General features: G+C 34.7%; 2 protein-coding genes across 4 annotated transcripts in view; one reads left to right on the top strand and one right to left on the bottom strand.

Moving 5' to 3' along the window:
- The window catches only part of LOC121408070 (craniofacial development protein 1-like), a 27,360-nt gene extending 18,906 nt beyond the window's left edge, over positions 1-8,454 (bottom strand). Inside the window, exon 1 of one of the 2 annotated variants that reach the window (XM_041599399.1) lies at positions 7,882-8,454. In XM_041599399.1, coding sequence (XP_041455333.1) covers positions 7,882-7,945 — 64 coding nt within the window. In that variant the 5' untranslated portion in view covers positions 7,946-8,454. The remainder of the gene's footprint in view (positions 1-7,881) is intronic. The other variant, XM_041599398.1, reaches the window with a different exon arrangement.
- Positions 7,884-18,192, top strand: LOC121408071 (transmembrane protein 170A-like). 2 transcript variants are annotated; one of them, XM_041599401.1, is made up of 4 exons: positions 7,884-7,972; positions 13,346-13,426; positions 15,029-15,199; positions 16,898-18,192. In XM_041599401.1, exons 2-4 carry the CDS (start codon positions 13,357-13,359, stop codon positions 17,026-17,028), a joined length of 372 nt encoding a protein of 123 aa, XP_041455335.1. In that variant the 5' UTR covers positions 7,884-7,972; positions 13,346-13,356; the 3' UTR covers positions 17,029-18,192. The 2 variants fall into 2 exon arrangements, with proteins under 2 accessions (XP_041455335.1, XP_041455334.1); XM_041599400.1 differs by having other exon boundaries at positions 7,892-7,977.

Here is an 18,192-nt window from a genome sequence, read left to right as displayed (position 1 = left end):
ATATTTCTTATTCATCATCAATGCAAAAATCAAATCAAATAAAAATATACACACACTCAACTTTGAACATTTGACCTTTGAACCACAACAACGGTTTCATTACTAGATATTTATTAAAGGGATGGTCCGGGCTGAAAATATTTATATCTTAATACATACCGGTACATGTAGAGTGGAATTCACTGAACAAAATGCCAAAAATTTCATCAAAATCGGATAAAAAATAATAAAGTTATTGAAGTTTAAAGTTCAGCAATATTTTGTGAAAACAGTCGTCCTGAATTTTCATTAGGTGGGCTGATGATGTCACATCTCCACTTTCTGTTTTCTTATGTTACATAAAATAATTATTTTTTCATTATTTCATACTTGTGTGAATAATATGTCTACCTTATGAAATAAGTTGCAGCAATAAATATCTAATGCACTAAAAAATGTAAAATTTTTCTAGTTCTTGGAGAATTTTTTTTAATAAACCTGATTTCATATAATAAAATACAAAAGAACAAATGGAGATGTGACATCATCAGCCTACCTAATGAATATTCATAACGACTGTTTTTACAAAATATTTGCTTAACTTTAAAATTCAATAACCTTGTTATTTGTTTTCTGATTTTGATGAAATTTTCAACATTTTGCTCAGTGAATTTGACTCTATTTATTATTAAGATATAAATAATTTCAGCCTGGACCATCACTTTAATACAGACAAGCACTGTCATCTCCTAGATTAACTGCTGACATACATGTCAAGTGATCATCTGCCAGTATCTTTATATTATGAAAAATTATTCTGAAAATATAACTTAGAGTTATGAAGGTAATTCAACAGATACCCCCCCCCAAAAAAAAAACATGGCCAAAGTTAATTGACTTTTGACCTTGGTCATGCGGCCTGAAATTCGCACAGGATGTTCACAGCCAAAGTTCATTGACCCTAAATGACCTTTGACCTTGGTCGTGTGACATGAAACTCAGACAGGATGTTCAGTAATACTTTCAATTTCAATTCAATTCAATTTTTTTTATTTTCCACTTTCAATTTCATATTTACAATTATGATACAATTGACATAGCAACATATAATCACATTTGAAGTACATACAAAATTGATATTATAAAATTAAATTAGAAAATTATCAAATCGAAATATAAATTGAAAGGGAGGGAGGGCAAACTAAAGAGCAGAGCTTGTATAATGTATAATGTACAATGTAGGCCCCCCCCCCCCTAATATTGTAATTACGTGTTTATAGCAACTGAATTGCTCTTTTGTAAAAAAAACCAAAAAACAAAACAAAACAAAAACAAATGGAATGCCTCTGGCAGTCTCACCTGCATCACGCGATTCAATATAGCAGCAGTGCTGACTTTGAAAACTAAAACTATCAAATGATTATTCACAAAAAACACCATTCATATAATGATACAATACTATGTTCATTGATATTTGACCTTGATCATGTGAACTAAAACTTGTCAGTGAAACTTGATTACCCTATATCCACATTTTAAACACTACAATATATAGACTTTGAAAGTTATGATGGTAATTTAACAAATACCCCCAACTTGGCAAAAGTTAATTGACCTTACATGACTTTTGACCTTGATCATGTGACGTGAAACTCAAGCAGGATGTTCAGTAACACTTGATTAATCTTACATGTAAGTCCAAATTTAATAAACTAGGTTATGACATTTCAAAAACTTAAGCACAGGTTAAGAATTTGATGTTGATTCCCCCAACATGATCTAAGTTCATTCACCCTAAATGACCTTCGACCTTGGTCATGTGACCTGAAACTCAGGCAGGATGTTCAGTAATACTTGATTAACCTAATGGCCAAGTTTCATGAACTAGGTCCATATACTTTCTAAGTTACGCTGTCATTTCAAAAACTTAAGCTTAGGTTTAAGATTTGGTGTTGACGCCACCGCCATCGCCGTTGTCGCCCCCGTCGAAAAAGCGGCGCGTATAGTCTCACTCTGCTATGCAGCTGAGACAAAAAGCATAACAATATTAACATTATGTAATATATACATTATTATAATATACATCATATGGGCCTGCATCATATTTAAAAAAATATATCATTCATCAAAGACATACTGTATACAATTTAAAGGGGATTTTGCATTGTTAACCCCCTTAATGGTGGCTGTATGATAGCTAGCCGTATGTGTACGAGGAGAAATTAAAAAAATGTTTAAAAACTCCTCGAAACAGACGGCTGCCAGGCTGGATCAGGATCCAAAGAACCCGTCACTGGAGCCTGTGCTGCCTCCTTTTACGTTCCAGCTTTCCATTACTCCCAGTCTAAACGCCTCACTGATTATACTTCATCATATAGAGCTGAATTAGCAGCAATTATCTTAGCCCTCAACTGGTTAGAAAATCTTGATGTATACGTAGGAGTAGTAATATTTAGTGACTCATTAAGCTCCCTCGTAGCAATATCAGAACAAAAAGAAGTACCTTTTGTCTCAGAAATTCTTACCCTACTAACAAATTTAACATATTTAGGCATAGATATAAACTTTGAATGGATCCCCAGCCACTGCGGTATTAGTGGAAACGAGATAGCAAAAATGAAAGCAAAAAATGCATTGCAGAAAATTGAAATCAACAACAAATTATCTTTAACAGAAATAAAACATCTCATTTTCAAAAGATACAATCTAGAATGGCAAAAAAGATGGAATGAATCCCACTGCCTACTCAAATTATACCATCCCACTGTTAATTCTCCCTTTTTTGTTCCCTAATTAGATTCCACGAAACCATTATCCACAGACTCCGTTTTGGTGTAATAGGATTGAACTACGATTTAAAAAGACTTAATATACACCCCACGGGACTTTGTGATACATGTAGGCCTAACAAATTTGAAACAGTTGAGCATTTCTTAATCGAATGTCCCAAATATATAATAGAGACAGTTATGCTACACCAGCGCTAACATCTAGCCACCTAACTTGCCAACAAAACAATTACCTAGCAGTTTTTTCTACCTTTGAGTTCCTAACACCAAGTGTCTACCAAGGAGACTACTAGGGCGTGAAACAGGTCCAAAACGAACAACAACAATGCTTCTTACAGAAACAAATCTTTCAACCTCCCAAAAAATAATGGATCTCTTAAAGAGTAGTAAGGTAGAAACCCCATCTGCACTGGTCCGTTTCGTTCTCAGAACGAAACGACTATATAAAGTCTGAATAAGGAGGAAGAAAGGAGACTTTTCTCCTCCTTTCTTACCCTTGGCTGATTATCCGAGTTTCTTTAATTTGGCGATTCGTCAGGGGGACAGAAAGGAGATAAGGATGAAGAGAGAATTTTCGTTGTTTGTTGGTTTGTTTAGTTCTATTTTCAAGTTTTGTTTTGTTTGTTTTTGTTTGTTTTTTGCACTTTCATCCCATACTTTAGTTTCGGTTTCCCGAAACCTGGAGTTTTATCAGGCCACAAATCCAGTTTACTTTTGCTTTTTCTGTTGCAGCTTACTGTAGCAGAAGAAAATCAAACGTGCTGCAAGAATCAGAACGCATATAAAAGAAAAATAAATTAATCTAAAAAAAAAGGAAGGGAAAGAAAAAGAAATAAAAAGGAAAAAAGAGAAAAGAAAAAAAAAGAATTAAAAAAAGAGAAAAAGGAAGAAAAATAAGAAAAGCAAAGGAAACAGAAGAAAAAAAAGAAAAGAAAGAAAAAAGAAAAGAGAAGACAAAAAGAAAAAAATAACATGAAAAAGAAAAAAAAAGACAAAGAAAACTAGAATTTTAATTCGTCTTACGGACGAATTAGGTGATCTGTCTGTGAATCTCATGATTATGATCTATTTTTTTATAATGATCACCATGTCAATGCAGATCAATATGAGCATCATGATATTAAGAGCAGTTTTATTAATGAAAGGACATGTTTAATACTTTTGAAAGACATTATTTGAAAGAAAAGGTTGTAAAAAAAATTTCTTTTCTAAAGAATGACAATTCAAATTTAGCAAGTGATAACACGAAATAGTGAGCAGTGGTGATGAAAGCAAGAATCTAGAATCCAGTTTTGAAAAATTTAAATCAGTATCCATAGACTAGAGTTTTGGTTACCTCATGAACAATCATGACCAAATGACCTTTCATTTCTTACATTACGATAGGTAGATTTCATTGCAAGATATTATGCAAGCATGTCTTACATAGCAGGATGGAGAAATTGCATAGACCAAGTGAATAGAAAGCAAAGCAATGAACACTGATGGAGGTATTTGGAATGCGTTCAGCATGTTCTTATAACAATACTTGGCCAACTCTGAAATACCAGTTGCTAGTACACGCATTGTTGTTTTTATGCGTGTATTGAAACGCACAATTCAAAAGAAAAATCAAGACATCAAGGTTGTTGCTAATATCTCATTAAATATAAAACAATCATGTCACTTTAGTACGAATGAACTTCTTATCATGCGCAGAATGAAACACAAAATGGCTTATAGGGGGTTACACGCAAAATAAGACAAAACTTAATAAATAAAAAAAATAGATCCTGATGGGTTTCGATCCAGGGACCCTCGCATTACAAGGCAGATGCACTAACCATTCGACCACAGTAACTGCCATACACTTTCTAGGCAACGATGAAATATAACCTCAAATTGAATTTTTCAAGTGCAAGTTTTATCATAATGATATACTTTTATACATTGTTAATATTTATGATGATCTCTTGCTTAAAAGGATAAGATTGTAAAATAATTTGGAAGAATATAAAACAAGCTACAATATGTAGAAAACCAGGCCAAAAACGACCAATGATTACGGAGTTATAGTCATATTTCCAAAATTATTAAAACGTCATAAAACAAAAATGGAAAATTTTAGTTCTGACGCAAATTTGATGACGTTATGATAAAATTTATTGTCAAATGTGACATGAAATCACATCTACAAGTCCTATTCTATCCGAATATAAAAGAAAATTTGGGGGTCAACGGACTATCTGAAGAGTTATATAGAATTTTGTAAAAGCATGTTTTTGCACATTTTTGGCCTATTGTGAACGCGCGCTTGCGCGCGTAATTCAAACTTTGACGGAGGCGCATTCCTTTATTACTGGTCGTAGAAGGTCGGTTAAGGTATCAAATTATTGGGAATTTTATAAAGAATGCATTGATGTAAAATAAAGTGCAGTTGTGCGTTGCGTAAGGACGTTACGCGCGTAAACGCGCGCGAAAACCTGTGAGCGCGCAAATTCCTGAAATGCTTAGAATGACCTGAAACGTACTCTACTTTGATCAAAAAGTGATTTTGAGCATTTTAAAATTTCGACGCGCGCGTACATGCGCGTCGTGACCTGTACATGACGTTTGATGACATGGACAGTTGACCCTTGATCTAAAGTTAATTTGATGTTAATAATGTTAATTTTTGATGATTGATAATGGAGATATGATTGATAATGTGATTTTACAAAATGGCGCGTAGATGACGTCACGATGACCATTTGACGTTGAACTTGTTTCGTACACATTGTATGATAACTGTCCATAATTGATAATATTTTGATGAAAATTGATTGAATAGTTTTGATGATTTTGGTGGAACAAGAAAAGGGTGGAAAAAGAAAAATAAATAAAAAGAATAAATAAAGAAATAAATAAAAAAGAAAATTCGTAGAAACACAAGAGGTGATCTGTCAATTGACAGATCACCTAATAACAATAAAGAAAAGAATTAAAAGAGAGAGAAGGAAAAAAGGAATGGAAAAAATATATAAGTAGCTATATTACATGATTTTTTTATTTTTTTTAAATACAGACAAATTATACATCACTTGAAAGGTTTTTTCAAGACAAATTCAATGGTGAAGACCAAATTACAATTGGAGCACCATAACTGAAGATATGGCCTCTTAAAGGGACGCTATACGCAGAACTTTTCTGCCACCCAAGACAAGTACCCATTGGGTGGCAGATCTACAGGTACTTGTAGATCTAAGAAACTTCCATACTTTTTTCATGTAGGTTACAAAGTTAATTTGACTAAAATGCAACACAAGAGGTGATCTTGTAGAGCATGGCTGTGTTACCTTCATATTTTTCTTATTCAAACAGCTTCTATTTGTGAAAATATAGTAAGATAACAAATTAGAATAAGAGAATTGCATGGAACGCTTTGCGTTGTTAAAAAAAATTAATCAACTCTTGGGGGTCTCATTCCTCAACAGACTTTAATCAGAAAATAAAAATGAATGTCCCACTATACTTCCCAGTATCTGTAAGATTTATATCATTCAAAAGTAGAAAATTAAGTTTTGCAAGTAATTTTTTTTTTCTTTCTGTTTGTCCATGTTCACTCTGTATTCTGTATAATTACCATGATGTCTCTTTTTGTTTGCAGATCTGAGAATGCGAGATCAGACAGCTGGAGCTGCAACAGTAGCTAGAAATGTACTCCACTGCTTAGAATTATAGAATATATTTAATATATTGGAATATATAAAGTTAAAAAGCAAGTCTCTGACATCTGAATTTCTACTATAGTACATTTAAAATCACATTTACAAAATAATCTCCCTCCTAGTAAACATAATAAAACAGGGACCCATTATTGTGTACATCATGTGAATTGATGAGACAGCTTATTGATATGATGACACAAAACAACAGAATATAGATATAGTCATGTATCTATTCATTTTAATACCAGTACCAGGCAGCAGTCAATGCATGGTCTGCGCCTGTACACCATGAAAAAAAATGAGACTGGAATTAAAAGTGCTTTAATTCCCACCTTTTTTTTTTCTTGAAATATTAAGTTGAAATTATCATTAATTTATCATCAATACACATAATTCATGCAGAAATCAAATGCACAACTTATCACCTACAACTAATTTCAATGGGTTTAACAATAACATACATGCATCAAGTACCACACCCACGGCCACCACGCCCACTCACTCCTTTCGGTCAGCCATGGCACCAAAATCACACTCTAGGCGGCACAACATGGGCTTGCATTCGCCTCTTGCGCAGCTATGCGACACATTCTTATATATCAAAATTAGATTTTCTGATACAAATACACTTCAAAGAATTAATTTATATCTGATATTTGACTGTTCCCTGGGAAATTTTCTGTTTATACGGCTTTGAAGTAAGAAAATAGAAACACGATTTACCGTAAGTGTCCAAAAAACTCCTTTTTGTAACGAAAAACATTGCCGACATTGAAATGAAATCGTCACTAACTTGTAGAAGAAAGTCTGCCGATTTTAATGATACATAACACATGGTTATTTGATGCCCCTAGAGGGTGTCAACAAGTAAAAGTAACTTGCAAGATTAACCCGGTTCTGGAGTCATATTTTCCAAAATGGCGACTTCCATCGTGCGACGACGGACAGGTGGTGCTCTCGAAAACGGCCTTAAAAACAACATTTTGGCGATGCAAATGTGAGTAAATTGACTAGAAATAAGAAGTTTAGATATAATAGAAAAAGATCGTAACATTTTATGAAAAAAGGATTTGAAATGTTGATACACTGGCTCAATGAATTTTGCCAATTTTGTGTGTTGGCAGAATAGGAAATGTGTTAAACGCGAAACCGTTGCGATCGCTAATATAAGCTACTGAAAATGAACAAAAGCTGTGGCAAAAATAGTCAATCCTGACTGGTTGCCAACCACGGAAAGAAGAAGCGCCTAGCCTAGCTAGGCTTAACCACCCAAGCCAGGCTAGGCCTAGGGAGCTCCAGCCGGCCCGCGCCCGCAAAGCGGTCCGCTTAGCGGGCAGAACGTCTGAAGCGGCCCTGGTTTAGCTTGATACACCCGGATCGGCTGGTTTAGCTTGATACCCTCGAGATCGACCCCGTGCATTACTTACCAGAAGGAACGTAGTCATCATCTTCAGTAGAGCTACTGCTATGATCACTGTCCACACCAGCCATTGCCCTCGGCCGCTCTCTAAAAGTACGGTAAGGTAAGCTCCGTAAGCTCGCGTCCTTAATTTAAGTCTGCAAAATTGCATGCAATTGATGTAGATCCAAATTACCTCAATTTTTTTTATTGCTTCAGCTTGTCTTTGGGCTTTGGCAATTGCAATAATGTCTAAATGCAAACCGTGTGGCATCCGAGTCGTGTAGTCAAATCGTCTCGCACAGATTTCGGCTGTCTTGAGAGTAGACTCGGTCGACGAGTATACGGGATATGTTTACCAGCTAGCGGCCCTGATCTATACAGCGCGAAGTACTGGTGGACGAGTAGTAGGGAAATTATTTGTAGGGGCAGGGTTCTCTAACACTATTACTAAGAAAACCTTATTTTTAAAACACATTTTTTTTCCACAGATCAAATCTGGGGAGTGTTTCATTAATAACAGTAACACTTTTGTCTGGCAAGTTGTCAGATCTGACAACTTTCCTTAATTCTGATTGGTTGAGATTGGCTGTCAAAGCAGGATCAGGACTAGACAGCTGGCAGCCGTCTGTTTCGAGGAGTTTTTTAACATTTTTTTTTTATTTCTCCTCGTACACAGACGGCTCGCTATCGTGCAGCCACCATTAGGGGACTTGCAATGCAAAATCCCCCCGTCGGGGATTTTCAATTTTTGTCTTTAATGAATAAAAATTTCGAAAATTATAGTGACCAGAGTGCATTATATTCCCTCTTGGCATCAATTGCCAAAAAACGGAGAAAAATGAAGTTAAAAGGAACAAAAACAGTGACTTACCTCGGCTGTCGCGCAAATTCACTTCCCCCTTTTATCCGATCTTAAGTACATAAACATATAGCCATTGAGTCCCCTGTACAGATCGCGCTAGAACTTCGGTCTCTGTATTTGGTGAGTGAAGCCAACGAAGTTCAGCTGAACAACCAACAAAACAGAGACAGAAGCTTTTGGTCTAGATCAGGACTTGCTTAATCATGTCCGATAGTATATATAGGATGGGGGGTCGGGTGTCCGGACATTTAATATTTTTGAAGCCTTCTATTTTGTCTTTGGATTACACTAAAAATATGAATTCAATAGTTGAAATCATCTTTTATTTTGTTCTCTATAATATTTCCTAACATTTTGTACTAAAATTGTTATCAAAGCTAGGCAGCTTCACTTGTAAATTCTTCGAAATGGCTTTCTAAAATCGATCGTCCGGACACACAACTGGGTATATGACCAAGGCTCCACATTAACTTTTTTGGAGGTGGCCCGTTCGGGCCACCAAAACCTTCAAATAATTTTTTTGGGTGGCCCGTTAGTAAAGTTTGGTGGCCCGAAAAATATAAAGAAAAACATCAATTAAAAAAGGAATAAAATAAATTTCTGAAATATTAATTCTGCAGCCACTACCACTAAGTTACTTCCACTTTGTACATCTTGTATGTAAATCATGCTTGCTGTTATTTTACTTTGCTTATTGATTTGTGGTAATATATAAATTGTTCTATCATTGTAAATATGAAATGATTGAAAGAGAACAAAAGAATTGTATTTTTCCCAGGTATTAGGCCTATATACTATATTAATATTATAGCAGGAGAAAATCACAGAAAAATATGCTGCAAAATTAGAACAATGCATAAAAGGGGGAAACAAAAATAGTTTTTTGAATTGTATATTGAAAAAAAAGAAAACAAAAATTATAGAATAAATAAGTGAAATACAACAAAGGAAAGAAAATGAAGAAAGAAAAAACGAACAGGAAAAATTTAGAGAAAAAAACGAAAGAAAATGAAAGAAAAATTAATAAGACAAAATTAATAAAAAATGGGGAAAATTATTATTATTATTCAGTAGAAACATATTCTTTAATCAGGCATATTGAATGGGAAGGGGTATAAATGGTTTAATAACTATAAAAAAATGAAAGAAAAAAAATAAGAAAACGGAAAAAGTTATATCTGGAAATAACAGTGAGAAAAGTCCTTCCCTATATTTGACAAAATGATGGAAAAATTCACATTTCATATCAATGAAATGCCTTCCCAAAGTATTTACTTCCTTAAGAGTGGTTTAAGAACTCATTTATAAACAAGAAAGAAAGAAGCTGTCTGTTTATTTTTGGCTAGAAACGACACAGCTTCGAAAGAAACCAAATATCAACTTACATACAAATGCACACGTGGGACTGTGATGTACTCACCTATGACTATGAGTTTTATGTGTATTAATGCATTTGGAAATCGGTCTTTTTGAGTCAAAAGAGAGGTCATAATTCCTCTTTTTAATGCTTGCAAATAATCAGGATTTAGTAATATGGATGGTTACACTTCGTAATTCCGAAGGTTCGTAATTCCGAAACACGTAAATTGCCTATACATGTACCTCGATGTTCTTTAAGCCGAAAACGAAAAAGGTTTCTTTAATCCGAACATTTGTGGCGTTATTCCGAAGGTTAGTTAATCCGAAAACAAAATAAGGTTCGGTGTTCCAAAGGTTCGTTAATCTGAAAACAAAATAAGGTTCGTTTTTCCGAAGGTTCTTTAATCCGAAAACGAAATAAGGTTCGTTGTTCCGAAGGTTCGTTAATCCGAAAACGAAATAAGGTTCGTTGTTCCGAAGGTTCGTCAATCCGAAAACAAAATATGGTTAGTTTTGGGAAGGTTCGTTAATCTGAAAACGAAATAAGGTTCGTTGTTCCGAAGGTTCGTTAATCCGAAAATGAAATAAGGTTCGTTAATCCGAAAACAAAATATGGCTCGTTAATCCGAAAAATGAAAACCGGGAAAGCAGAGGCAAGGGGGGGGGGGGGGCGGGGGACACTGTTGCCTTTCAATTGTTATGAGGAGGGGAAGGCAAGGGCAGCCGAACAAATTTTCGTTTGGGGGTTTAAGCCAAAAAATGAAACTCATACGTCAAAATGGGCACTTTGGTGATATTTTCACCTTAAGAATATCATCTGCTTGAAGTCATTGTGTGTTTGATAGTGATTAAGTAGAGAAAAACTTTTTTAAAGTGACTTCTTATTATGGCAAAATGTGTATTTAGGCTTTATTTTTCGGGAGAGAGTATATAATGAGCGAGCGGCTTGGTAAAACAAATTCAAAAGTGAAGTTGTAAAACGTTTTTTTGGAGTCAATTATTCTTAAAACGGACCAACATACTTAAACATACTGACCAGAAAAGGAACCTGTTAAAGAAAGCATTTAGTGACCTATTTAGGATGCATATTTCACCAATCGAATGAGAGTGCGAAGCGCAAGCTGAAAATTTGCAATATTCCAGCCTGAACACTTAACTTGTATACTTTGAAAGGACTATTTTATTTCAAAAAAAGCATGAAAAACGGCATTTTTATTTTTGAAAAAGGAACTTTCCCATTTTGGAAAATATTAATTTCCCTGTTTTTTATTTCATTTTTGGGGTGCAAGTGCCCCCTGCCTCCCTCCCGGCGGATCCAACTTTCGTCAAATATAGCAATTGCTCAGATAAAATCGAAATTAGCTCATGCTTGTTCAGGGCGCATATTCTTAATGAAATACATGCTTTTGGCCACAACACACACATGTATCATCGATCGTTTTTACTATCATTGCATAATAACGTGTAATCTTGTAATGACAACACCGTTTTTGTTACCAAAATGAATTATTTTCATTTTCGGAAATACGAACCTTATTTAATTTTCAGATTAACGAAGGAATTACGAATCTCATTTTGTTTTTGGATTAACGAACCTTCGGAATTTACGAACCTTATTTCGTTTTCGGATTAACGAACCTTCAGAATTACGAACCTTATTTTGTTTTCGGATTGACGAACCTTCGGAATTACGAACCTCATTTTGTTTTCGGATTAACGAACCTTATTTCGTTTTCGGAATTACGAACCCTCAAATTTACGAACCTTCGGAATAACCGAACCTTCGGAATTACGAAGCTTCGGAATTACATGTACGAATGTATGCGTGCGAAATGGACTGTAGATGGGCATTTCATTGGTGTAAAATGTGACTTTGATGTAGATTTTCAAAGTTCTGTGGAAGATTTCTTAGCAGTAACATTTCGTATCGCAGCTCCCTGAGTCTGAATAGTCTGCCAGCGCACAGATGGCCACCGCTAATGTCGAGCCTTGCTTATGACTCAGGGGCCGCGGAACGGTTTTCAAAGTGGGGGGGGGGGCTAACCATGCTAAAAAATCACAATCGTATGATCATTTTTACATTTTTGTACACAGTTTTGGAAAAGCCCCCCAGCCCCACCCCCCCCCCATCGGTTCTGCGGCCCCTGTGACTGATCATGTGATGATGCCTTGATGGGGGACCTAACGTTAAACTTAACTACGCATTTTGTTTACAAACAATAAAAACTATGCAAACTTGAACAAATTATCTCTCACTAATTTGTGGGAAACATTCTAAAGATTAGTAACCGAGATGAGAATATCACATAACTCACTAATGCGAAAATCCCGCTGTGTTAATGAATAATGTCAAGCATTGATAAATGCATTTGATATTAACCATCAAGGCGAGATTGCCGGATTAGCCCAATGTTACTGTAAGGTTAGAAAAATTATAAGTTCAGTTGTAAGGTTGGAAAAATTATAAATTTACTATAAGTTCAAAGCAGCAACTCGAATCAATCGTCAAACCAAATGGGAAATTAGTGAAACTGAGACGCAAATAAACAGAACTGGAGCCAAAGAATTCTGGTAATGCACTGACTGTTAAATCTCTGGGCTACTTTGCCTCAGTAAAACTCAGAATCATAGTATAATTTACATAAATATTTAAACAAGTAGTCAACCAATCAAAATAAACTAAATGGAAGGATCGAACTAAAATGTAAAAACCCAATTCATAAGATAAACCAATAAGGAATGAGATTAAGATGACAGGGATGTCTGGTGATTATGTAATAATGGAAGTAAAAATTAAGGAATCAGGTGAGGGATGGAATGAGTGGAACACCTGAATAGAGAGAATAGAGAAGGACTGAAGATGACAAAAGAGAATCAGAGGAAATGCATTCAGAGTAGAATGAATGAATGACAACTGAATATCATTAAACTCAAATACCTATGTTCAGACTGCAAGGACTGTACTGAAAAGAAATGCAAATGAACTAAAGTCTAATTGGAACAGAAATGTAAAACAGCTGCAGAAAAAACAAGGAAAGGAAATAAACAAAATAGGAAAATGACAAAGTGACCATCCTACATTATGCTATCAGCATTTCTATGTGGTCGATACTGATGTTTTGTGAATTTAGTATGATTATTGATATCGCTGCCAGAATCGAAGGGGCCTAAGGCTAGTTTGGCTTGGAGGACTTGCCCCTTTGATTGTGATTGATTTGTCAAGTCATAGTGACCATGTATAGGCAAAATTGTGCTTGATTTGTTTCAGATACCATCAAAATGAGTGACGGGTTTCCATCATTCCAAAGTGTTATCAGCTTGAAGTCAAATCCACTTGATGATTGGATAGGTTAGTATAAACTTTTATAAAGTCAACATAAATCATGATACCTCAGCCTTAACTAAAATGACATTGTTCTCTCAATTTGAAAGTATGAATATTTGATTGATTGATTAATTGATTGATAGGTTGGTTGGTTGGTTGATTGATTGATTTATGATTTCATTCATTCAGTTGGTCAGTCATCGGTTCGTTGATTGATTCATTGACTAGTTAATCAATAATAAGTAAGTCACCAGGATCATGAGACAATCTTTTTTAAATCACATTGTTTTGACTATTTACAAGTGTGCATAATTCATGGTTCTATGATCAGCTTATATACTCGAGTCATGTCATACTATAATAGCAGAGTCATTTGCTCCCATACCCACTGAAACAATTCAAGTAAAATCGTTCATGAAATAAAATCAGTAGGCCTATCCATAACAACACTATATCATCAACAGATAATATACAGTAGAATTTGATTTTCAAGGATGTCAAATAATTTAAAGTATTTTCAATAATTCAAATATTTTGTGTACAGTGTTTTGAATATTTTTTTTTTTTTTTTTTTGGCCTGAACGAAGTTCGGCAGAGACCTAGTACCAATATTCACTTTTCATGTTGGTCCGTTGGTCTGTTAAAAAATGTTAAAGATTTTGTTCAACTTGCTCTCATATCTTTATTTTTCATCAATTATTTACATAATTGGTACATAGGGTCCTTAGGTACGACAACATGTCACCTTATGAGAATGATTGGGTCAAAGGTCAAATGATATGAGGTCATGTTCATCTTAATAAAAAGTTTTTATTCCACTTGCTCTCATTTCTTTATTTCTACATTGATTTTTATCACACTTGGTGAAAATAATCCTTGACCTTGGGTATTGTGTTGTTGAGGAAGGTGGGGTCAAAGGTCATTTAGGGGTCAAAGGTTGAGTTTTTATTCAACTTGGTCTGATCTCTTTATTTCTGCATCAATTATATTCACACTTGGTTCATACGATCTGTGGGTAATACCACATGTGTGGTTGAGGATGATGGGTTCAAAGGTCATGTAGAAGTCAAAAGGTCAAGTTTTTATTCAAATTGGTCTCACTTCCTTCTGCATCAATGGTGTTGGTACAAATGATCCTTCTACCACTTGTGTGTTTATGAGGTTGATGATGGAGTCAAAGGTCATCTAGGGGTCAAAATATCATATTTATTGATTGCAAAATCAGGCAAGACTCATGGTTCATGAACCACCTGTAAGGACAGTGATTTTCCGTTTTACCGGTAAATGAAACAGAAATTCCGTTTGGTTTTTATAATTTCATGTAAAATTTTGTGGAATTCACATTGGCAAAACGGAATTCAGGTTTTTACAGTGTACATTGTCAGTGACAAAACGGAATTTCCATTTTTAGATAAAGTTGAAACGGAATTACAGATTTTCAGAAACGGAAAAAGTTCTTTTTGAAACGGAAAATCACTGTCCCTACACCTGGTTTCTGTAGTGTGTTGGGTATGAATGCATTTTTAAAATGGTGATAGTGCTCAAACTTAGTGAATCAATATATGACCACACTTTTATCAATTCTGTTGATTTTTTTGTATTGAACTCATATCTTGTTTTCAACAGCAATGTGGTATCAGATTTTCTTGTGGTACCTCTTCTCATCATCACTCATACATGCCTTAGCTGCTATCACTGCATTCTGTGCGTTACGCAAACATAAGATTGGCCGTCTCTATTCCCTCTGGATCATGCTAATGGGTTTACTTGGACCAATCACTGGTGGTATTGCAAGCAGTGAGTATTTCATTCTTGATTTTGCACTATCTAGCGTTGTCAGCTGTTTCTTTATTTCATCCACAATGAAGAGGCCTGTATTTTAGACCCTGTTCATATCAAGCTGAAAGAACTACGTGGTGATAGATTTATTAGTATGATGATGTCTTGTCATCACAGAGTCCAGGCACACTTAAGATGGCTCTTGTCGAAACACATAAACAAACATGGATTTCCTAAAAATGATTTTGAAAAAATATGGTTTTAATCCTGTTTTGAAGTGAAATCCATGTTTATTTTAAGGTCAAATCCACCTTAGAAAAGTGTTGACTTCAATTAATACAGAAAAATCAAACGAGCAAAATACTGAAAAGTTCATCAAAATTGGATGTAAAATAAGAAAGTTTTAACATTTTGAAATTTCGCTTATTTTTCACGAAACAGTTATATGCACAACTCAGCAACATACAAATGAGAGTCGATGATGTCCCACATTCACTATTTCTTTTGTTCTTTATTGTTTAAATTGCACAATAGTTCAATTTTTACAGATTTGACAGTAAGGATCAACTTGACTGAATCATAAAATGTTCAAACAATGGTACTTCCACATTAAAGGAAGAAATAAAACTTTGTTTTACAGGGTAATAAGTAGAAAATTAGAATATTTCATATTTCATACAATGAAATACAAAGGAAATAGTGACTGGATGACATCATCAGTTCCCTCATTTGCATACCAACCACGGTGTGCATATAACTATATTGTGAAATTAAGCGAAACTTGAAAATGCCATAACTTTCTTAATTTTACATCCGATTTTGATGAAATTGCCAGTGTTATGCTTGTTGGATTTTTCTCTTTTTATCCAAATCAGCTTTGTGTTGTTTGGACTTGTCCTTTAAGTGTTCCTACACGGGCCTACTAAAAATTGTGTCTTGACTTTGTGATGAAAAGTCAACATATTTCTAAAAATATCATCAAGGAGCCCTCCTGACTAGTTCTCATATACTTTCTTAAATTGGTTTCCCTTAAACTAGTTTTAGACACCGGTTTAAAGGATTGCTTTGCTAGCGTTCTCATCACAATTTGAACTGGGTTCCAGATCCACTTGTCTTAAAGTGATCTTGTTGCTGCAATATGGGAACGTTCTCAGTGGGGTCACATATTTTGCGCAAACTGAGTTTTAGGTCACATGATTAAGGTCAAAGTTTAATTAGGCTCAATGAACTTCGACCTTGTTGGGGTATTTGTTGAAATGCTATCATAACTTTGAAAGCTTATGGATCTAGTTCATGAAACTTGGACACAAAGGGTAATCAAGTATCACTGATTGTCTTGCGCATGTGTCTTAGATCACATGATCAAGGTTTGTATACTGTAAAAAAGTGGGGCTGAAACCCCCCTCTGTCTTTTGACTCTGTATATTTAGGGGGAGGGGGACTTTTTTTGCATCATATCTGAACCTCACTTAGTTGAGGAGGGAAGGTCTAAAAAAGAAAATGATAAAATAAGAGCTGTCATTTTTTTGATTTTGGATTTCATCTTAAAATACATGTATTGTATCAGCAGACAGTAAGATAGAAATGTATTTGACTGTGACATGACTGTAAATTATCATTATTACAGAACGTTGCATAATAACATAAACCCTCTTTGTCTTTTCTCGGTAAAAAAAAGATCATAAAATAAACTCTCAATGTCTTTCTCTTCTATAGGTGCAATTATAGCAGGACTATTCTACACAGCCAAGATATCAATGTATCCTCTATGGGCTCTAGTCTGTGGAACTGGTCAAACATTTGTTGTAGCCCTTGTCTCTTTCTCAAGAATCTTGGGTACATTATGATGTAACTCTGATCATGTATTACTCACTGGACAAATACAAGGGAATTGTAAAAGACATATATGGCTTCAGAAGTTGGATCTGGAACAGATATGCCATGTCTCTTTCTCCTGCATTTTGAAATTTGAATACCACATTGTACATTCAGAGATATAGGAGAATTTAACATGAATATGAGGATTGCGAAGTGAATGTGCATTATGTCTGCTGTGCAAACCCTTCACTTGATTTAAGTGGTCTGAATATGCAGCCTACAATAATTTGTGTGTAAAGAAGGAAATTGAAACAGCAAGTATTATATGTGCTAGTCTTGTATGAAGACCCACTTGTTCTTCAAAGTTTCAGTCAGGGACTGTGCATGTAGACTTCTACAAGTTTGGTCATTGTGAAGTGCCTCTGATGGAAACTGCTCTGGATTCATCTGTAGAAATCATGATGAATATGATGTGGTCAAAACCTAATAGTTATTCTCTGTCATCCTGGATAATTATAATACTGTGAAAGCAATTACACAGAAGAAGTTAGATATGATGTCAAAAGTCATTAAAGCAACCTTATTTTTTTCTTCTTTGTCTGGGGTACCTTTTGATTTTAAGCTCTGTACTGGCTCTGTCATTTGTACCAATATTATTCAAATTTATTTTAAATTAATTAATGCAAAGTCAGTATTTAGCTGTAAATCTTTAAATATAGCCACAAAACTGCTAGATTTTGGTCTTGACACTATTCTTAGGATTATTATTATTTGTGTGTTAAATAGATGGCAATATCAGATTTTTTTTCTTTTACATTAAATTGTTTAAATTTTGTATGTACCGGTATATTTTTTATTTTATTTATGTAATTGTTTTTACTTTTTATGGAAATTGTCGGCAACACTATTTCAGTCATAAATAGCATGAAATATATGGCTCGTAGTCAGGAAAAAAAATAATGCTACATTTATGAATTTTGGCCACATTGAGAATTTGCATTGGACTTGTACATGAAAGTTTTTGAGCAATATTGGATCTGACCAAGGGGTTCCTTGATCTGACATACAAAGTGTTTCATCACTTTGGAACCACATCCCCCCACAACGCGAATTTGGTCTTAAAATTTGAGACTTTAAGGGAAAAAGTCATGACATGTCTCAGCGCGAGTTTTTTCTTGTTACAGATTTATCAT

The sequence above is a fragment of the Lytechinus variegatus genome, chromosome 2 (genome assembly GCF_018143015.1).
Source record: "Lytechinus variegatus isolate NC3 chromosome 2, Lvar_3.0, whole genome shotgun sequence".
In the NCBI taxonomy this organism is placed as follows: domain Eukaryota; kingdom Metazoa; phylum Echinodermata; class Echinoidea; order Temnopleuroida; family Toxopneustidae; genus Lytechinus; species Lytechinus variegatus.
This window is presented reverse-complemented; position numbering and strand designations above follow the sequence as displayed.